Source organism: Garra rufa, chromosome 5, assembly GCF_049309525.1.
Source record: "Garra rufa chromosome 5, GarRuf1.0, whole genome shotgun sequence".
In the NCBI taxonomy this organism is placed as follows: Eukaryota; Metazoa; Chordata; class Actinopteri; order Cypriniformes; family Cyprinidae; genus Garra; species Garra rufa.
The window spans coordinates 707,620-730,901 of NC_133365.1; the positions used below are offsets into that span (position 1 = coordinate 707,620).

Sequence of the window (23,282 nt, forward strand, 5' to 3'; positions counted from 1 at the left end):
AGCAAAAGAGGTCTTTTTACTCAAAACGTGTTTCCTAAAATAACAACCCATAGGAACTGGGTCTGACAGCTTTTTTCCTCAGGCATTGTTTTTTTTTCTCTCAAAGAAGCAGTGGTTATTCACCGCATTCTGTCTTCTTTTTCTAAGCACTCAAACAGACACACTAATGAACACAACAAACACATTTTTAAATCTTCAAGTTTTGGAAATTTCATTGCAGCACCCATGGAGGTACCAAAGAAACTATTTTTTTTCCCCCTTTACTTCTCCTTCCGGTTTGCCAACACATTTCATATATACACTCAGCAGTCTTTAATAATAAATTATTTACTGTAATAGATAGCTGAAGCTTTGCTGTGGGGTACCATCTATGATTTATCTAGGGGTCTAAGGCAGCTGACACTGTAATCAGAGAACGTAATCTCTCTCAAATGGAGGTTGGTGGCTGCAGTCTATCCAAGACTAGAGATTCATCATAGTGGGGGATATCTGTGTAATAAAATATGTGTGTATCATCAATATGGAGAATTGATCAGAGGAGATGGCTCTCTCTCCCTAGTAGCCTTTACAAGAATCTGTGGGGAAACTCTGCTTGCCCACTTCATTTCTTTTTTAAAGGGACTGCTATTCCAAAAAAAAAAAAAAAAAAAAAAGAATCATACTAAAAAAAAAAATGGAAAGGATAACAAATCTAGATGTAAAGAATCAGGTAACCCTCATTAGTAAAGGTTTGACAGTTAAAAAATACTTTATTGAGATGTATTATGATTTTTAATAGTATTCCTTTCTAATTGTATTATTTATTTCAAGCTGGTCTCATGGCGAAAAAGTACCTCTGAGAATTTTTTTTTTGTAAGAGACGAATTACGTACCACCATGTATGTTTCGTGATATATGCAATGTGAAATGTCCACTGGGTGGTGCTAAAAAGTGTAAAAAAGAACTGATGAATATACACATGGTACGTTTTATGTGATGTGGTTTTTGTAGGTGTCACCACAGTTCTGACTTGTCCTGAAATGTCCGTTGAGTGGTGCATAACTTTGGGAGTCATGTTTTTTACTTTTTTTCTTGCATGTCATCTCCGTACTCCTGTTCCATCTTAATATGTAGTACATAGGTCAGCCATGAAACTCTTACAATTAGCTGATTGGTTCTTCCAAGCCAATCAATCTCTATTTCCTATCAACACACCATTATTCCCATCTCAACCTGGTCCAGCTCAGTACTGCATGCCATGAGAATTTATAGCCCTCCACCTCCCCAGCACCACCTGTCTAGATCTGCCATGAGATTCCCCCTACGTTACCTTCAGCTGCAACAGTATAACATATCTAGTCTGCTAAGATTAATCCTACCTACACTCTATTCTTATCAATAAATTGCTATTAAATCTATATTGAGAGCTGCCATTATTGAAATATAAATAGATCACTGTAGTGGTGTCAATATATTGCTCTGTTTGCATCCCGACCAGCCAGAAACTCGTACTATGCAAGTTTAGACGGTAAAAATAAAGTTTAAAAAAAGTACTAGGTCTTCCCACGACTAAAGATTTTTCTGGTTGACTAGTAGTCATTCATTTTAAGCGATTAGTTGACTAACTGCACATTTATTAGAAAACCATTTAAAGCATAATGATGAGCCTTTAATTGCCTACATAGCCTAATACATGCTCAAGGGCATGCATAAAGCTTGCCACAACTCACTGGCAGAAGTAATGGTTATGAATGTGTCAGGGAAAAAACAGTAAGAAGACATTTCACTCTCTATAGATATATTTTTAATGTCTGTAAGGCAAGTATACAGAGTTTCGGCTATTTTCTTTATTTATTTTTTGGACACTCTTAAGTTCACAGAGACAGAGACAGCAGAAAGCGCATCCTGTTTGCTTCCATTATTTTACAAAAGCGCAATGTTTTGTTGTTATTGTGAGTGCACACAAATAAACGTAGTCTTTACAGATTCGAAAGACGTATTAGTCTTATCTGTATGACCAAACTTGCAAAGTATTTTAAGAGCAAGTGACTGCACTGGCGCCTCCATCTGTCACATTTTGCACAGACACTTGAATAGTGCACATTTTTCTTGGTTAACATTGAGCAACCATGTAAAGTTGCTACTATTTACATATTTCAGATGATAAGCCATATTTGAGGTCGATGAATGATAGGAGAGCATTTGGATGTCCTACCCAATTGTATTATCACACAGACCAGCTGTTAACGGTCTGGCACTGACCGTGTATCATTTTTAATTTTTTTAACGACTAATAAAACGTGGTGGTACTAAACGACTAATAAAATTTTGGTCGACCAAGGTTCTTCTTATTGACTAACGGTTAGTCGAATATTAGAGGCAGCCCTAAAAAGTAAAAATATAATAAGAATACTTTGTAACACTACAATAACCCACAATAGTCACTATTGTTACTATCAATAGGTGCAGGTGGTACACAACAAAAGCAGCAGCAGTCTGCAGTGTTGGGCATGTCCTGTCTGGTTTCCAGTGCACTCTACAGTCTCGTAAATCTGTTCCTGCTGTGCCACTTCTGTTGATGTGAGCTCAGTCTTGACCCACTTGCTCCTGGGGCTTCTAATAAACTTGGATGGATAATTTTAAGTCAAAAGCAGTTAAGGACTGTGGGCGTCACTAGCCAGCAGGGGCCAGCTGAAAGTACTTTTTACGTGCCAGCCGGCAGTCAGAGTTCCATCGAGCCACTAATCTGGCCTGGCACCTAGCGTGGTTCCAGAGGAGTGGCAGGGGCGAGGTCAGGATAGTGCCGCCCATTGAGACGCCTCTAGCTCCACACACCCGCCAGCTGTGTTTAATTCAAAAAGCACCCTCAATAATCCTCCACCATCCAGACTGCCATCACACAGTTAAGCAGATGCACTTTTATCTGTGTTGATGGTATCATGCAAAGACAGACTATACATGGTTAAAGACGAACATACTGCCTACAGCTTGAAGCAGAAACTGATGATTTAATGTCATATGACAGCCAGCCTCTACACAAACAGAATGTTTTCACACTTAAAATATTGGTATAAAATGGAGACTTCCAGTCCTGAATGATTACTGGCAAATACAGCATTCCAACTCTGCTAAATTTAGGCAACAATGTACAAAATGCAAAGCTATAATATAGTCACAGTGCAAGGGTGCAGCACAATTTATTGGTACAATATCATCAGTCAATATTACAGATGTATTAGTATCGACTGATATTGTTTTTTTTTTTATATATATTATTTATTTCTTGCATTTTTCATTCATCATTTATTCTTTCTTTCTTTCTTTCTTTCTTTCTTTCTTTCTTTCTTTCTTTCTTTCTTTCTTTCTTTCTTTCTTTCTTTCTTTCTTTCTTTCTTTCTTTCAGCATTTGCACAATGTATTGGCACAATATCAGTCATCAGTCAATATTACAGATTTATTGGTATCGACTGATATTGGATTTTTTTTAAGTTTAGTTCTTGTATTTTCTTTTTTATATTATGTATTTATTCTGTCAAAGCTAACCTAAAGTTAATCTAAGAAAAATAGTAATAATTTTACAACACTGTTAAATGTTTAGCAAAAATAAATATTTCACAAAGTTTTAAATGTTTTGATATCTACATTCATTTTTAGCATTTATTTTAGCATTTGCACAATATATTGGTACAATATAAGCAATCAGTCAATATTACAAATTTATTGGTATCGACTGATATTGAATTACTTTTTTTTTATTCAGTCAAAGCTCACCTAAAGTTAATATTACAAATATAGCAATAATTTTATAACACAGTTAAATGTTTAGAAAAAAATATTTCACAAATGTTAAAATGTTCATTCATTCATTCATTCATTCATTCATTCATTCATTCATTCATTCATGCTTGCTGTCAAGGCTCACCAAAATAAACCTTAGAAAAATATCAATATTTTTTTTAACAATGTTAAACGTTTAGCAAAAATAAATATTCCGAAAATGTTATTATTTTTTTTAATGCTGTCATATCTAAATTCATTAGATAAAATAGTATTCAATTTTAAATATCATTAAATGATCAGTTATCATATGTATAATAATTGATTTAAAAAAAAAAAAAAAAAAAATAATTATCAGCTTATCTGTATTGACCAGAATTCTAAAACCAATGCGTCTCAAAATAAAAGGTTATTTAGAAAAAAATAAATATTAATTAAAAAAAAGTGCCATGCTTCTGCTCTATATATTTCATATGATTACTGTCTCTTTCATAGCACTTCCACAATTCTGTATTCACCAATTAGTTTCCAAGACTGGAACTATCCATTTCATAATATTTATGCTTTACAATTAACCTTTGATAGGAGAAAGCATTTAGCATTTAAAAAAGTACTCATATCATCTTTAAAGGCAGAAAATAATAAAATGACATTTGCTACAGTTGTACTGGAATCAAGGTATGTGACTCATCTAATTAAGCCTTCTGCGTTCTATGCGTGGTTATTCATGTCTAAATGTGTTTGCTGTATTGGAAATGTGTGCAGTGAGGATTGCGACTAAGCAGTGGAATGGAATAGAAACGTTTGTTCTCAGATGGCCAGTGTGACTATCAGAGCCTTGAGAGTCGAGCTCAGCTGGGACAGCTGTTTACAGTTTCCTGCTCCCAAACACAAAGCCCCCACAGGGTCTCATCATTCAACATTCACATATAATACATAAAACAATGCAGATGTTCATTACACACACAAACAAACACACAAATAACTATACCATCTAAAAGTGTGCACACATTTCAAAAAGATACACCTCGCTGGTCATATGAGAGTGTTTTATGACCAGAACCTGAGGCGAACATGATTAAAAGTCATTTCCATGCGTACAGCATACAATGTCATTCTCACAGTCATGCATGTACCCATCTGTTCTGGTGTCCCTATCTAGAAGTAAAAGCTTTGGCTCTAGGCAAATAAACCCTTTTACAATAGATACTCGTGACTACCTTTTAAATAAGATAAGCTAAACAGATGCTACTGGGCCCTGTAACCTTTGCCTTCTGCATGACGCTTTTTTCGCCACTGCACGGAGCATTTTATTGAACTGTCAGGACTCATGTTGTCTCAGCTTGAAGGGCTCATCTTGAATTAGCCTCCAAAGTTCAATGGCCCGGGCGGCCAAGCAAACCCACTCAATAACACCCGAGCTAATGCTCTGGCCAGGCACTGCGGCACACACGGCTATTCTGAATCTTAAAACAGATAAACAACGAATGCCCTCACAGCCCGTCTCGGATGACTTATGGATCTCAATCTCTGCTGGACAGATGACACTCTGAAGCATATTATTATTTCTCTACATTTTGGATACGGTTTGTAGTCGAATTGGATTTCTACTTTTAGATTCTGTCGTGCCGTGGAACAGATGGCGAAGATTGCTGAAATGATTGTTTCCTTCAGCAAAGGACACTGCAATGTTTTCAGGCCTGTATTTATAGGTCCTCAGGTGGAACCAACTGCCCCCTTGTGCAAATACAGAGACATAAATTCATCCTTTGACTCAAATACATTAGCTTAGCGGTTGAATTGAGATGGAACTTCATCTATGACCTAGAATTGAGTATTTAAAGCGGTGGTTCTCAACTTTGTTGATCTAACGACCCTCCATTGTCCAACACAATTTTCAAAAACTTTTTAACAAAATCGTTCTCATAAACATACACTGCCAGTCAAAAGTTTGGGATCAGTAAGACTTGTAATGTTTTTTAAAGACGTCTCTTACGCTCATCAAGGCTGCATTTATTTGATCAAAAATATAGAAAAACAATAACATTGCAGTAATGTTATTACAATATAAATTAATGTTTTTTTTATTTTAATATACTTTAAAATATAATTTAATCCTGTGATGCAAAGCTGAATTTTCCTCAGCTGTTACTCCAGTCTTAAGTGATACTTCATAAATCATTCTAATATGCTGATTTATTATTAGAAATATTAATGTTGGAAACAATTGTCCTGCCAAATATTTTTTTTTTTAGGATTCTTTGATGAATAACAAGTAAAAAAGAACAGCGTTTATTCAAAATATAAATCTTTTCTAACAATGTAAATCTATGCTATCCTTTTTGTTAATTTGACACATCCTTGTGAATAAAAGTATTTATTTATTTTAAAAAAAGGAAAGAATAAAAAATTACTGACTCCAAACTTTTGAACAGAAGTGTATATTTTTAGAAAACCTTTTATTTTAAATAAATAAATGTTCTTTTTAACCTTTTCTTGATCAAAGAATCCTGAAAAAAGTATCACAGGTTCCAAAAAAATATTAAGCAGTACAAATGTTTTCAACATTGATAATAATGTGACACTGAAAACTGCAATGATGTTGAAAATTTAGCTTTGTATCACAGGAGTAAATTATATTTTGAAATATATTCACATAGAAAACAGTTATTTTAAATTGAAATAATATTTCACAATATTACAGCTTTTTCTGTATTTTTGATCAAATAAATGCAGCCTTGATGAGCATAAGAAACATCTTAAAAAAAACATTAAAAATCTTACTGGTCCAAAACTTTTGAGCGGCAGTGTATATTTTAAGTATTTTTATTCATTCAAAAAAGTTAAGATTTTAAAATGTATTTTTAATCATTTTCATTAAGTTGGATTATTATTATTACCAGTGTTTGGGGGTAACACATTACAAAGTAACGCAAGTTATGTAATCAGATTACTTTTTTCCAAGCAACTAGTAGACTAACACATAACTTTTAAATTTACAAGAATATATTGGAGTTGCTTTTTCAAATAAGTAACTTTGTTTTCTCATTTATTCACTGACACCTCTTCTGTCTCCACTTTTGGTTCGAAAGGGCCTTTATAACTTTTTTTTTTTTTTTTTGTAAAAATAAATAAGCAAGTCCAGCTCAGGTGACAAAAAGTTAAAGCAAAAGTGTACTTCCCATAAACTTTTATGAAGAAATGCAAAATTCTTTCTGGCTCTCGAATCTGATTGGGTGAAAGCCTTTTCCAAGAGTGCAATATTCTAGTGATAACAGAACCGCAACCGTTACACCGTTTGTATCACTCTGTTTGCGATATTTCTCATAGTGAGTTTGTCAAGAAATGTAGTTTTAAGAGTTTGTTAAGGTAGAGAACTTCAAATAAGCTGTTTGTTAATAAAGACAACGACTATTTGAAAATTAGCTTCAATGTTTTCGGAGATGTGAGCTCAAGGGCATTAGTGGCCATTCAGTGCTAATAATTCACACAAAATATCTAGCTTTTCAGTTAACAGCTCACTGGATGTGATGAATATTTCTCAACAATTACTTAAATTTGGTTCTGTTCCTTACCCACAGCTGTCGCAATGGATTCAGTGGCCTTATGGTGCTTCATTCTTTTTTATGGTGCTTTTTAGGTGACTTAATTTTTTTGTCATCACTTTCGAACTTTAAATGACATGATAACTGTCACAGTATGGAAAACAACTACATGATTGTTCCAAAAAAAAAATATACAAGTTCAGAATGACTATGAGGCAGATGACGCAGTTTCCTTTTTACATCTCTTTAAACCGAAATGTCCTACTCTGCTTGCATCTAATCCTCAAGAGGTGTCATTTTAGTTAATAAAAAGAGCTTTGGTGCACTGCTTTCTAGGAGACTCTTCATTTAAGAGGCATTAAACACAAGTCAAGTGTGTGGCCTCTGCTGCTGTTCAGTGGGAAATGCTGTTCCGCACTGCACTGAGCACTTCTGATGTACTGTCTGAGACTGAAAAGGCATCGATCCCTCGAGGGGATCACGAAAGCAGTGGCCACAGGAGCATATATAAACTCTGCTTTAATGAGGTTTTGATGGTCATTTTATGGTCTCTTAAGTTGACCGTGATGGGATATGAGAATAGTAGAGGAAGTCCTAGATCACTAAGCCTCTCGACGTGAGAGTGACGTACCTTGACGATGTCCTCATTGAATGACTTGCACTGCACAAAGGATGACACATCAGTGACTGCTCCGTTAAGCTCAATGGAAACCACCTTGACAGGGATGGCCACAGTTCGGCCAGTAAGAACGGCCGTGTTGATAATCTCAGTGTCCTAGATATGGAAGAAAGGGAGACAGAGAAATAGAGAGAGCATGAGTCAGGAGGTTAGTAGAAGTTCATCATTCCAAAGATCTGAATGTTAAGGAAAGCCCTGGAGTAAGTGCGAGACTGCTTAATAAAGTGTAAAAACTGTTTCTATATTAAAGTCAAAAGCCATGAGCTTCCCTCTCTCTGAAAAAATGTCAGAGCAATATAAACTCTGCTTGACTGGTTTTACAACTCATTGAGACACCCGAAATTAGAAGTGTTCACATCCCTGGAATGAGTCCCTTCGGATTTTCCAAAGCCGCTTCTTCAAAATGTGTTGATAATTACATTGCATGATTTTGCTATAAAAATACAATAGAATAAATGTCTAAATGCAGTCGCCCACTGTAAACAGAAGAGTTTGAAAACTGCCGCTCAAAAGTTTAGGATCAGTAATTTGATCAAAAAATTTCGGAACAAAAACATTAATAATGCAAAATGTTATTACAATATAAAATAATGTTTTTTTTTTTCTTCTCAATTTTAATATACTTTAAAATATAATTTATTTCTGTGATGCAAATCTGAATTTTCCTCAGCTGTTACTCCAGTCTTAAGTGTCACATGATCCTTCAGAAATCTTTCTAATATGCTGATTTATTATTAGAAATATTAATGTTGGAAACAGTTGTGCTGCCAAATATTTTTTGGAACCTGATTCTTTTTTCAGGATTCTTCAAGCAAAAATTAAAAACATAATATAAAACATAATATAAAACTTTTCTAACAATGTAAATCTATGCTCTTACTTTTTATTAATTTAACACATCCTTGGTGAATAAAATTATTTATTAATTTCTTAAAAAAAAAAAGAAAGAATAAAAATGTACTGACCTCAAACTTTTGAACAGTAGTGTATATTTCTAGAAAACCTTTCTATTTTAAATAAATGCTGTCCTTTTTAACCTTTTATTGATCAAAGGATCCTGAAAAAAAGTATCAAAGGGTCCAGAAAAACAGTTTTCAACATTAATAATAAATCAGCATTTTAGAATGATTTCTGAAGGATCGTGTGACACTGAAGACTGGACTAATGATCCTGCAAATTTAGCTTTGTATCACAGGAATAAATTACATTTTGAAATAAATTCACATAGAAAACAGTTATTTTAAATTGAAATAATATTTCACAATATTACAGCTTTTTTCTGTATTTTTGATCAAATAAAGGCTGCCTTGATGAGCATAACAAATGTCTTTAAAAAACATACCCAAACTTTTGAGCTGCAGTGTATATTTTAAGTATTTTTATGCATTCAAAAAAGGTAATTTTTTCAAATGTATTTTTTATCATTTTCATTTATTTAGAATATAATTATTACCAGTGTTTGGGGGTAACACATTACTGTCACACACGGGACGACCAAGAGTGAGGATCCAAATGCAAGGCTTTATTAAGCAGATCGTAGTCAGACAGACAGGGTCGAAAACACCAGCAAACATGAACAGCGAAGACAATCCAATAGCGTAATCCAATAAACAAGCGTGGGTCAAAATCCAGGTGGGCAGTCCAAATGAAACAATGAAATGAAAACAAGAAACTAGAAAACTAAGACTAAGACTGGGAAAACAAAAAACAGAGCTATGGCTAGGGAACAACAAGGAGACTAGGAAACCTGAGAGCAATGGAAAACGCTTGGTAGAGTCCGCTGGAGCAAAACAATACTTCGCGATGTGTGTGTGTGATGAGCTGGCTTTTATGTCTGATAAACAGGAAGTAACCATAGAGGCAGCAGAGGGAGCAGCAACAGTCAGTGGGGGTAAGGGCTCCCTCTGCTGGCCTGGCGTGACATAGCCCCCCCCCAAGGAGCGGCTTCCAGACGCTCCAAAAAACAACAGGAGGAAACAGTCCAGGGGAGCGGTGGGGGGGCCAGGAGACTGAGGCAGAACAGGTTGGGCAAAGGCCCTCCAGAGCAGGGCAGGAGATTCAGGAGCCCTCCAGGGCAGGGCTGGAGGCAGAGCAGTCCTTTGAGGTGGAGCAAGAGTCTTAGGAGCCCTCCAGGGCGGAGCAGGAGGCGGAGCGGCCCTCCAGGGCAGAGCAGGAGGCGCAGGAGCCCTCCAGGGCGGAGCAGGAGGCGCAGGAACCCTCCAGGGCGGAGCAGAAGGCGCAGGAGCCCTCCAGGGCGGAGCAGGAAGCACAGGAGCCCTCCAGGGCGAATCAGGAGGCGCAGGAGCCCTCCAGGGCGGAACAGGAGGCGCAGGAGCCCTCCAGGGCAGAACAGGAGGCGCAGGGGCCCTCCAGGGCGGAACAGGAGGCGTAGAAGCCCTCCAGGGCGGAACAGGAGGCCGCATTATGGACTGGGACCTGGGGAGAACAGAGATAGAGGAGGCAGACAGAGCAAGGAGAGAAGTAGAGAGTTCATGGGAGAACGTGGCCTCCATAGCCGTGACCAGGCAGACGAGAACTTCAGGAACGACTTTCGTGGCAGTTCCTGGGCAGACAGAGACTTCTGGAACGGCCCCAGACGCCAAGACAGAGATGACAGGGAACCTAGGCGGTGCAGGCAGAGCAGGGAGTCTTGGCGGGGCAGACAGAGCAAGGGACCTTGGCGGAGCAGACAGAGCAAGGAGTCCTGGCGGAACAGGCAGAGCAAGGAACCTTGGCGGAGCAGGTAGAGCAAGGAGTCCTGGCGGAGCAGATATAGCAGGGAACCCTGGCGGTGCTGGCAGAGCAGGGAGCACTGGCGGTGCTGGCAGAGCAGGGAGCACAGGCGATGCGGGCAGAGCGTGAAGCCTTGGCGGAGCGGGCAGAGCGTGAAGCCTTGGCGGAGCGGGCAGAGCGTGAAGCCTTGGCGGAGCGGGCAGAGCGTGAAGCCTTGGCGGAGCGGGCAGAGCGTGAAGCCTTGGCGGAGCGGGCAGGGCGTGAAGCCTTGGCGGAGCGGGCAGAGCGTGAAGCCTTGGCGGAGCGGGCAGAGCGTGAAGTTCCGCTATGTACGCCACCTCCGAAAGAGGTATAGGCGCAGCGGACATGCCTGTAGATGAGGTCTCCAGAACAAACTTGTGGGCAGACTCATGGGCCGAAGAGGCAACTGGGGCGCAGTGTGCAGCCCACACACTCAAAATGGCGATAGCCATAACAGGTAACACAGTTGGCAGAGGAATGCCCTCCGGGTCATTGGGCGTGGGGCTTGGGAGCGTTGGCTCTGTGTGACTTGGGAGCGTTGGTTCTGCATGGCTTGGCAGCGTTGGCTCTGCATGGCTTGGGAGCGTTGGCTCTGCGTGGCTTGGGGGCGTTGGCTCTGCATGGCTTGGGAGCGTTGGCTCTGCATGGCTTGGGAGTGAAGGCTCTGGATGCTCAGGGGAGATGTGACTTGGCAGTGAAGTAGCTATGACCTGACTCGTCATGACAAGAGCAGCAGTGACTTGATTTGGCGTGAGAGGGACAGCTGTGGCTTGGCTTGGCTCGGAGGGAACAGCTGCTTGACTTGGCCTGACAGGAACAGCAGCTGTATCTTGACTTGTCCTGGCAGGGACAGTGACTGTGACGTGACTTGACTCGGCAGGGACAGCAGCTGTAACTTGACTTGACTTGGTAGGAACGGCAGCTGGTGCAGGTTCGAGAGAAGCAGATATGACGTTCACAGGCGATGGCTTGGTTGACGTGGCGTGAGCAGACGCTGGCTTGGTTGACGTGGCGCTAGCAGACGCTGGCTTGGCTGATGTGGGGTGAGCAGACGTTGGCTCGGCTGACAGTAAGGGACCAGCCGAACGAGCTGACAGCAGTGGTGGGTCCTCCAAGCTAGACATTAGTCTCTGATACGTCCTGGAAGGGTGAGAGTCTGACGCTGTAGCCACCCTGTTAATAACAGCCTCAGGTATGGCGGCCATTTTGTGTGCCAGCACGGGCGTGGCGGTCATCTTGGGTGCAGGCTCTGGCGTGGCGGCCATCTTTGCAGCAGGCTCTGGCGTGGCGGCCATCTTTGCAGCAGGCTCTGGCGTGGCGGCCATCTTTGCAGCAGGCTCTGGCGTGGCGGCCATCTTTGCAGCAGGCTCAGGCGTGGCGGCCATCTTAGCAGCAGGCACTGGTGTGGCGGCCATCTTTGCAGCAGGCTCTGGCGTGGTGGCCATTCTGACCGGGAACTCAGGAACGGAAGCCATCTTATGAACGTGCTTTGGAACGGCGGCCATCTTGTGAGCAGGGTCTGGAAGAGCGGCCATTTTGCGAACAGGATCAGGAAGGGCGGCCATCTTGGGTGCAGTCTCAGGAAAGGCGGCCATCTTATGAGCTGACTCGGGAAGGACAGCCATCTTGGAAGCAGGCTTTGGGACGGCGGCCATCTTGTGAACTGGCTTGGGGGTGGCAGCCATCTTGTGAACAGGCTTGGGGATGGCGGCCATCTTGTGATCGGGCCTTGGGGTGGCAGCGATCTTGTGAGAGAAGTCAGACGTGGTAGATTTCTTGTGAGCTGGGTCCAATCGGGTGACCATCTTGAATGCGGACTCAGGAAGGATGGTCATTCCGAAAGCTGATTCGGGAAAGGCGGCCATTTTGTGAACAGGTTTAGGGAAGGTAGCCATCTTGTGAAGGGGCTCCTGAAAGGCAGACATCTTATGAACAGGCTTTGAACTAGCAGACATCTTGTGCTTTGGCTCTGGGCTAGTAGACATCTTGTGCTGTGGCTCGAAGCTAGCAGACGTCCTGTGCTGTGGCTCGAAGCTAGCAGACATCTTGTGCTGTGGCTCGAAGCTAGCAGACATCTTGTGCTGTGGCTCGAAGCTAGCAGACATCTTGTGCTGTGGCTTGAAGCTAGCAGACATCTTGTGCTGGGGCTCTACTAGAATACCCACAGTACATGGAGAGCCGCATAACGACAGTGCATAGTTCATATAATCCTTCAGTGAGCATAAGGATTTCCCCCCAGGCAACATTGATCTTGTTGGTTCATTCAGCCCCATACGGAATAAGTCCTTAAAGTATACCTCATCAAAAAATGATACTTTATGCAACAACTCACTGAAACGTTGAACATATTCCTTGATGGGGAGATCTCCTTGTCTGAGGAGCAGAAGTTGGTCGACTGGGTCCATGTTGTGATGCTGGTGGTGAGTAAAGCCGCTGGATCCGGGTGTGGCGAAGTATTCTGTCACACACGGGACGACCAAGAGTGAGGATCCAAATGCAAGGCTTTATTAAGCAGATCGTAGTCAGACAGACAGGGTCGAAAACACCAGCAAACATGAACAGCGAAGACAATCCAATAGCGTAATCCAATAAACAAGCGTGGGTCAAAATCCAGGTGGGCAGTCCAAATGAAACAATGAAATGAAAACAAGAAACTAGAAAACTAAGACTAAGACTGGGAAAACAAAAAACAGAGCTATGGCTAGGGAACAACAAGGAGACTAGGAAACCTGAGAGCAATGGAAAACGCTTGGTAGAGTCCGCTGGAGCAAAACAATACTTCGCGATGTGTGTGTGTGATGAGCTGGCTTTTATGTCTGATAAACAGGAAGTAACCATAGAGGCAGCAGAGGGAGCAGCAACAGTCAGTGGGGGTAAGGGCTCCCTCTGCTGGCCTGGCGTGACAATTACAAAGTAACACGTCTAAATGTAGTCGCCCACTCTAAACAAAATAGCTTGAAAACCTTTTCATGACATGAACATTCATCACATAAAAACTCTCAAAACAAAAAATATCCATAAATTAGCTTCAACTGCCACAAACAGATGCCAACGCTTGGTACATGAATCACACCAATGGTTAGAACCAACAGTGATTATTTGAGAAAATGAACAAATTCATCCTGGCATCACAAGATAACTCAAGTTACTACTAGTGACACCATCATCAACAATAACAATGTAGATAAAACTGACAAACAGTCAAACAATGCAACCATATTCATTATTTATGCCTAAGTGCATGCTGGGAAGAGTGCAAATAGGGTTGAGATGCATTTCATATAAACCTAAAAAAACATAGCAATACGTAGTTTATTTATTAACTTCCGTAGATCATTTGCTTTTGTGGCGGGAGTCCCGAGCTGTGATCAGCGTCGCCCTGGCAACACACGACCGACACCTGGGATCCATCAGCACCGAGCCAATCGTCACCGGAAACCACCCTTTATAAACAGACTGCTCAGGACAGACAAGTGAGAACGATCTCCATTGAAGCTCGGCACTTACATGCTCTCTCTATTGCTTACCTCACAGATTCGCCGTGACGATTGGCTTCCCGCTGCTTGGATCCACTTCCCCTGGGACGACCGCACTTCCTGCACTCGTCCCTCACTGACCACGGTTCACGAGGAGCACCTTTGAAGGAGAAGAGCACCCACACCGAGCACCCACGACGCCGACTGCATACTCACCCGTACACTCTCACCTTTTTATTTAATAAACTCACCCTCCGGGGCTCACCAAAGTCTTTTGTCCTGTCGTGCTGTTCTCCGCCCGGCCACAAGGTGGTGGAGAATGCGGGCAAGATCACGGGCGAGAACAGCCGCGAGGAAGACAGCCCTTTGTTTACGTCGCCATCTTGCTACACCACTAACTTCCGGTTTCTTTTTTTCAGGCGAGCGCCTCCCCAGCGGCATGGAGGAATTGGTAAAACAGCTGACGGAGGTTAGCGTCCGCCAACAACAATGTTTTGAGCTGCTGACTGAACAACATGGCCAAATCCAAGGATATCTGTCAGAAATGCGCCTTCCAGCGGCTCAGAACGTCCCTCTTCCCGACCCACGCGTCACTGCGGCTCGACTATTACCCAAGTTAACCGCAGATGATGATATTGAGGCCTATCTCAAAATGTTTGAGACCGTAGCTCACACAGAAGGTTGGGCGAGAGGTAGTTGGGCTACTGCACTGGCACCGTTGCTGTCAGGTGAAGCCCAACGGGCATATTTTTCTTTACCGGCGTCCTCACAAAATAATTATAATGAGTTAAAAAGAGAAATTTTAGGTCGTCTGGGACTCTCAGCGACCGCCGCTGCGCAGCGGTTTCATGATTGGGAATTTAAAGCACGGTTGCCAGTGCGTACTCAAGCGGCCGGTCTGATGCGGTTGGCCGAACATTGGCTCTTAGAAAATTCGCCGTCCCCTTTTCAAGTTGTGGAAAGGGTAGTAGTCGACCGCATGCTGAGAGCGCTCCCCCGCTCGATGAGGCAGGCGGCCGGGATGAGGGGACCCAAAACCATCGCGGATCTGATTGAGGCTGTGGAACTGGCGGACGCTACCTACCGGGACGCTGGGGAGAGAGTGCCGCCTTTCCCCCGGAGGGTGAACCAGGAGCGACGACCGCCAGAGGGCACCCCGCGGCCAGTACACAGACCCTCCAGCCCCCGCGACGAGCCGATGCCCACCGAACCCGCCTCACCACCCATCAAGGCTTGGATGGCAGGCTGTGTGCTGCACCAGAGAGCCCCCAGAGGGGCTCCCACGACCCCGGTGAAGATCCATGGCCGCCAATACCAGGCTCTGCTGGACTCCGGCAGCGCCGTTTCGCTCGCGAGACCCACTACGTTCGCCCCCCGGCCACACTCCAAGTCAATGATGCCCCTCACTTGTGTCCATGGCGACACACGACAGGTACCCACTAATATACTTACCTTTCATAAAGGCGGAGACACCTGGACCCTGGAGGTTGGAATCCTGAAGGATCTCCCCGTGCCCCTGCTGCTTGGACGGGACTGGCCGGGGTTGGAAGCCGCTCTCGCCACTGCCACACAGCCTGCTCGCCAGCGTCGGCGCCCACGCCGTCAACAGTGGCGGGGGTCGGAGAGCCACGCCACCCTGATGACGTCGGACAGTGGGAGAGACGGTGAGTCCGCCCCCAGAAATACTAACCTCTTCCACGATGTGTTTCAGCAGGTCACCGGAGGAGGAAATTTCGGGAAGGCCCAAAAGGAGGACGACCGCTTGAAACACTGCTGGCGACAGGTACGCCTCCTTGAGGACCAGGAGGTACTACCGGCTCCTCACCCTCTCCCACACTTCATCGTCCGGAACGGTCTGCTGTACTGTGTCGCCGAGCGGCGGGGGGAGGTCAAACATCTTCTGGTCGTGCCAAAAGGGAAAACAGAAACAGTGATCGAGTTAGCCCATGCGCACCCCATGGCGGGCCACCTCGGGGCCCAGAACACGATTCAGCGCATCCGCGACAGGTTCCACTGGCCCGGCCTAGAAGCCGAGGTGAAGAGGTTCTGCCAGGCATGTCCCAGTTGTCAACGGACGTCGCCCCGGAAACCTCCCCCCAGCCCACTCATTCCGTTACCCATCATCGGGGTGCCCTTTGAGCGGATCGGGATGGACCTCATAGGGCCGTTGCCGAAGTCTGGCCGGGGCCACGAGCACATCCTGGTGATTCTGGACTACGCCACCCGGTACCCTGAAGCAGTCCCCCTTAGGAAGGCCACCGCCAAAACCATCGCTCGGGAGCTGTTCCTGCTCTTCAGCCGGGTGGGCCTGCCAACGGAGATCCTGACCGACCAGGGAACCCCATTCATGTCCCGGCTAATGGCTGACCTCTGCCGGCTGCTGAAAGTGAGACAAATAAGAACCTCAGTCTACCACCCTCAGACCGACGGGCTCGTCGAGAGGTTTAATCAGACGCTCAAGCAGATGCTGCGGAGAGTAACGGCCGAGGACAGGAAGGACTGGGACCTCCTCCTCCCTTACGTACTGTTCGGCATCCGAGAGGTCCCCCAGGCATCCACCGGTTTTACCCCGTTCGAGCTCCTCTTCGGGCGGCAACCAAGAGGCCTTCTCGACGTGGCCCGAGAGGCCTGGGAGCAGCAGCCGGCAGCCTACCGGACCGTCGTGGAACACGTCCGGGACATGCGGGAAAAGATCGACCGGGTCATGCCGTTAGTCCGGGAGCACCTGGTGAAATCCCAGCAAGCCCAGCAACGCCTTTACAACCGGGCGGCTCAACCGCGGGAATTCCAGCCAGGGGATAGAGTGATGGTCCTGGTCCCCAATACCGCCTGCAAGTTCCTGGCCCAGTGGCAGGGCCCCTACACTGTGGAAGAACGAGTCGGCCCAGTCAACTATAGGGTAAGGCGGCCCGGCCGCAGACAACCGGTCCAGCTTTACCATATTAATCTGCTGAAGAAATGGGTCGGGGACCAGGACCAGGTGGCCGCTCTCACCATCCAAGAGCCCGCGGTTGTCGACACCAACCCCAACCTCTCCGCCGCCCAGAAGGCGGAGCTGCGGCACCTGGTCGGTCAGTTCCAGGATGTCTTCTCCGACACCCCCGGCCAGACTAATGTCCTCCAGCACGACATCCGCACTCCTCCCGGCGTCATCGTCCGGCAACGGCCCTACAGAGTCCCTGAGTCCCGCCGGCACGCTATAGAGGAGGAGATCCAAAAGATGCTGAAACTGGGGGTCATCGAACCATCACGGAGCCCATGGTCCAGCCCGATAGTCCTGGTCCCAAAACCGGACGGCACCCTGCGGTTCTGCAATGACTACCGGCGCCTAAATGAGATCTCGGACTTCGACAGCTACCCCATGCCCCGAGTGGACGAGCTGTTGGAACGTCTGGGAAGGGCCCGGTACGTCACCACGCTGGACCTCACGAAGGGGTATTGGCAAGTCCCCCTCTCGCCGGAAGCCAGGCTCAAGACCGCCTTCTCAACCCCCTCCGGGCACTGGCAGTACCGGACCCTTCCCTTCGGCCTGCACGGAGCCCCAGCGACATTTCAACGCTTGATGGATGTTATCCTCCGTCCCCACCAAACCTACGCAGCGGCCTACTTGGACGACGTGGTGATCCACTCGGAGGCATGGGAGGACCATTTAGAGCGACTCCGCAGGGTGCTGTCCGAGCTACGTCGGGCGGGCCTAACCGCCAACCCCCGCAAGTGCCACCTAGCGATGAACGAGGCACGGTACCTGGGTTTCACCGTAGGAAGAGGACTCATTAAGCCCCAGGAAAACAAGGTGAAGGCAATCTTGGACGCTCCGAGACCCCTCAGCAAGACCCAGGTACGTGCCTTCTTGGGGTTGGCGGGATACTATCGGTGCTTCATCCCCCAGTTTTCCTCTATAGCGGCCCCTCTGACGGACCTGACCAGGAAGGGACTGCCAGAACGGGTTCACTGGAGCGAGGATGCCGAAAGGGCCTTTGAGCGCATCAAGCGGGCCCTAACCACCGAACCCGTTCTGCGCGCCCCGGACTTCAACTGTCCCTTCCTGCTCCAGACCGATGCTTCAGACACGGGACTGGGGGCCGTGCTCTCCCAGATCCAGGAGGGAGAGGAGCATCCGGTCGTCTACATCAGCCGGAAGCTGTCCAAGGCCGAGAGAAACTACGCAGCTGTCGAGAAGGAAGCTCTCGCCATCAAGTGGGCAGTCCTGGAGTTGAGGTATTATCTGTTGGGTCGTCACTTTACTCTCCTTACAGATCACGCCCCTCTGCAGTGGATGGCCCGGGCCAAGGACACGAACGCCCGGGTTACGAGGTGGTTCCTCTCACTCCAGGACTTCCACTTCGATGTGCGCCATCGCCCTGGCTCCAGCAACAACAACGCCGACGGGCTCTCTCGGTCCTGGGCAGCATTTTCAGGTCTGTCAGGGGTCACTCCCCACCCACCCCCTGTCTCCCCTCTTTCTGTCTCAGCCTCCAGGACCAGGACGTCGCTTGGGGGGGGGAGTGTGGCGGGAGTCCCGAGCTGTGATCAGCGTCGCCCTGGCAACACACGACCGACACCTGGGATCCATCAGCACCGAGCCAATCGTCACCGGAAACCACCCTTTATAAACAGACTGCTCAGGACAGACAAGTGAGAACGATCTCCATTGAAGCTCGGCACTTACATGCTCTCTCTATTGCTTACCTCACAGATTCGCCGTGACGATTGGCTTCCCGCTGCTTGGATCCACTTCCCCTGGGACGACCGCACTTCCTGCACTCGTCCCTCACTGACCACGGTTCACGAGGAGCACCTTTGAAGGAGAAGAGCACCCACACCGAGCACCCACGACGCCGACTGCATACTCACCCGTACACTCTCACCTTTTTATTTAATAAACTCACCCTCCGGGGCTCACCAAAGTCTTTTGTCCTGTCGTGCTGTTCTCCGCCCGGCCACACTTTATACTGAAATTGAAATGTGGTTGTATTCTGATTTCAAAGTGTAATCTTATTGCAGTAACCCAATTGAGCTTAATCCGGTTTCATGATAAGCTTGTATTAATATGTACAGAATTAGGTGTCATAAAACATGTTTGTGCAATGAGACGTATTCGTTTTATAAAAACATGAAAAGAAGTGAACATGAATCAATATATAGACAGGTGAAAGCACCGTAACAGTGTTATGATCTATATCTTTTTTAATTCATTGTGCTTTTGTGTGCTTTTGTCAAGGACATTCATGAGAATTAATGAGCTGAATCACTAAAACTTAATTCAAATAAATGGCAAGAGCATTTTTAGCATTTTCAGAAGAGAAAAGTAATATTATCATTTAGAAAAATCATATAAAATATTTTTTTTTCTGCAATATATGCTTAGCTGAAGTGAACCATAATCAGAAGAAGAAGAAGAATACATGCTGTAAAATATATGAGTCTTGAAGAAACAGACGTACATGTTCAAAACAGTCATTTGTGACGAACTCAGATGGGATTGAGGTTCTCATTCACTTTGTATAAATCCTCTCGGGCTATAGCAGTTATAGTACTCCACATTAATGGATTAACTTTTAAAATAGTCTATCCTGAGCTTACCAATTTAAAAGTTTTCCTGTTAGATGACACATGCAAATAAATCTATGCTTTCAATTACATCTCAAAAGCTGAAGCCAATTAAAGAGCACATTGGCTTCACAATTGCTTTCCAAGAAAAATCAATTCATTATTTTGGATAGAATTGCTGCAGGGATGTTGCACAACTAACTGTAAATTATTTCCCTTGTGGCCCACAGGAATAAAGCAAAGATTATGCAGCTCTCTCTCTACTCTCTCTCCCTCATGCTTCAATCAAAACAACATATTTGAGGAGAAACTTTCCATCGAGCCCCTTTGCTTTTAAACAGGCATTTAAAACAGTAGAAATAAAAGCATGCATGTATGAATGAGAAAGCCAAAGCCTTATTTGAACTGGTTTTCAATCAACATCACTTGAACGTTTTTATTTCTAGAGTGCCCTTTCAGGTTGTCAGGGTTGAAAGTAATGTATTCCACATAAAATGACTTGACTCTTCATTTGGAAAAACGTATTTTCTTTTGGGCTTTGCTAGACTAAACTGCTTTAAAGTCCAAACCTGGTGCATCATTTTTGGGGTAACGTCTCACAGTGAAAACTGGCAAATATGGTTCAGTCCATGAGAATGTGATGCACTGTACTTAAAGCAGCTTAAAGCAGCTGGTGGGCTCACTGAGACTTTTGATATTGACCACCCCTTTGTTCAGGGACTCATTGTGCCATTTCTGTTTATCAAATGCCTAAGAATCATGTTCAGATTTTCATAAATTGTACTGCATGTTGGCCTTCTTATTTTACTCAACTATTCAACTATTCTTCTTTTTTTTTTAAAGATTTATTTTTTGGCCTTTTTGCCTTTATTATGATAGGAAAGATCAGATAGGACAGGAAGCGAAGTGGGAGAGAGATTAGGGGAGGGATCGGGAAAGGTCCTCGAGTCGGGACTCGAACCCGGGACGCCCGGAGCGCACCAGCGCTATATGTCGGCGCGCTAACCACACGCCTATCTGCGCCGACAATTCAACTATTCTTCTAACCACATATTAAAAGCTGTAGTTCTAGGAAACACTGAACTATTTAACTATGTTGGTAAAGCTAGAACTTGTGATTTCAGGGTGTTTTGGTGTCTATGGCCTGAGACGCTGGGATGGGATCTAGCATCCCCACTTGTCCTACACATAAAAAAGTAATTTTGGATCAACGAGATTCCACTATAGGTAAGACAACCCAGTGTGATGCAAAAGAAATGGAAATCAAGCAATGCCTAAATATCTTATTGAGGTTGTCCTTGTCACTACTGGTTTGGACAAAAAAAGACAAAAAAAAAACAAGAAAAAAAAATGCACGTAAAGGTTCACACTGACAGCAATGAGCTGCAAATAAAGCATCTGAAGTCATTCATTCTCAATGAGAGTTGGGGATATGAGTATAGTAAGTATTTATAGTCAGTGCCAGGTAGTAACAGATTACATCTGGATTATGCAATCAGATTTAATAAAAGAAAGGGTATTTGTGATTAGATTATATTACATTTTCAAATGGTGATAATCAGATTACAGTTACTTTTTATGGATTACATGATTACATATTATTCATAGCAGTAAATTCTTCATAATGTATTGATTCACCCTAATTCTACTTTTACTTTTATATACAAGTACTTACAGCATTGCATACTATTAAAGTACTTATATAGAGCAGATTAGTCTATATATAAGGTGTGTGGTGGTGTTCTAAAATGGTGCGGCAAAGTTTTTTTTTTTTTAATCAAATGCAATTTGTGTCCCAGTCACATTTTATTGGTTAAATAAAATACTTACACTACAAGAAAACAAGAAAAATCTATTTTATATATTAACAATAGGTGTGTTTCCATTACAGATTTGTGTTTTAATGTTTTATAAATGTCGATAAAAAACTGTTGCGAAAAGACGTTGTTTCCGTTAACCAATGTTATGCAACTTAAACATATTTTTTTCCTCTTGTGATAAGGCATGGTGATGGATGTTGATAGGTTTACGTTTGTTGCAGCCAACACTCTAGCCATTCATTTTAATCATAGGAGATGTAGGCATCTATCTTTACAGAAGCAACGCAGAAAGCCATTTCTGGGATGCTGCTGAAACTGAAACGACGCGTGGCGTGCCTGGTATAAACACAAGCATTGACTTGAGTGGCCGCGATCAGCTACACAGACTTGTGCAATATCAATAAGAGGTTATCCAAGCTTTAATGGCAAAGCAAACACCTTATTCAAGCATTGTATAGTCAATGCTTATGTAAACAGCCACATGTGTTGTTTTTTGAGGTTATAGTACATTGAAGAATGATCATGTGACATTTTACCTTTTTGAATTGCCTGAAAAAACACCTCATGTGAGCATAAAAACTTTTTTGTGATATATAGGAGTTTTTGCAAAATTGACGTGTTTCCATTATTTCAATTTGTGCAATTTGACGAGTAATGAAAACACAGCTAATGTAATCAATATTCTACTATCTATTCAATATCTCATTAAGTTAGTTTTAAAACATTTTGCATTTATTCCAAATTAATAACTCAAGGCAGTAACTATTTAAACAATATATTTTATTTGTGAACTTATATCCAGCTATTCTTTTTAATAGTTAACTTTTAACTATTTTTGAATTTTTCAGGTCATCAAAGCTCCGTAAATATTGCTCACAGACACAGAGATTTGTTGAAATTTCACCAAGAAATTTTACAGAGCATGTTTTCTTATTTTGACATACTGTAACAAAGTAGATATATTTAAGTGTGTGAGTTGTTTACATACTTTTTAAAATTAGTCTTCCCATTAACAACATTGTATAGTTTATTCAGACTGATTCGTGGAATGCACACAAACACAAGAGGCGAGATTTATCGCATTAACCAATCACAGCCGAACATAACCAGTCATGTCCAATCATATCGCGATGTGACTTTCCCCAATTCATTCTCAACTACCCCCCAATAAAAATCACTGCACACTAAATATATCTCGCTATCTATTATTTATGCTTTATTTCAGCTTAATTTCCATAATTGAAAATTATTTTTAATTGCCGTATTTTTTGTTAGAAATAACATCCACAGTGGAATGGCACTATAGGATTACACATTCTGCTGTAGTCTTTTTCATTTTATTAAAAAGTATATACAATACTTTGCCTTTTTATTCACATTTTTTTAGCATGAGAGAAGTCACCAGATGAAAAGGGTCGTAAATGTTGGACTTGCAAATAACATCTGAATTAGGTTCTCTTTAATATCTCCCCACTGAACAAATGAGTTATTAGCTCAGAATTACTCTGATAGCCTTAGCTGAAACTGCATAATCATAATTTTTATTCAAAGTGCATTACTGGCCTGCCTGCCTTGTTCAAATGGGAGTCTTGGGTACTTGCACCAAGAAATAAATTCATTACAGGCCTCTGCAAAGGCTTTTCATCCCGCAGCCGACCGACTCAATTCTTTGCCTGACGTCTCATTTTTATGCAAGGTAAAC

General features: G+C 43.7%; 1 protein-coding gene across 1 annotated transcript in view; it reads right to left on the reverse strand.

Annotated features, from left to right (window-relative positions):
• Window positions 1-23,282, reverse strand: part of tmem132e (transmembrane protein 132E) — a 476,081-nt gene that overhangs the window by 25,115 nt on the left and 427,684 nt on the right. The window contains exon 5 of the mRNA XM_073839570.1: window positions 7,933-8,076. Within this exon, the coding sequence (XP_073695671.1) occupies window positions 7,933-8,076 (144 nt within the window). The remainder of the gene's footprint in view (window positions 1-7,932; window positions 8,077-23,282) is intronic.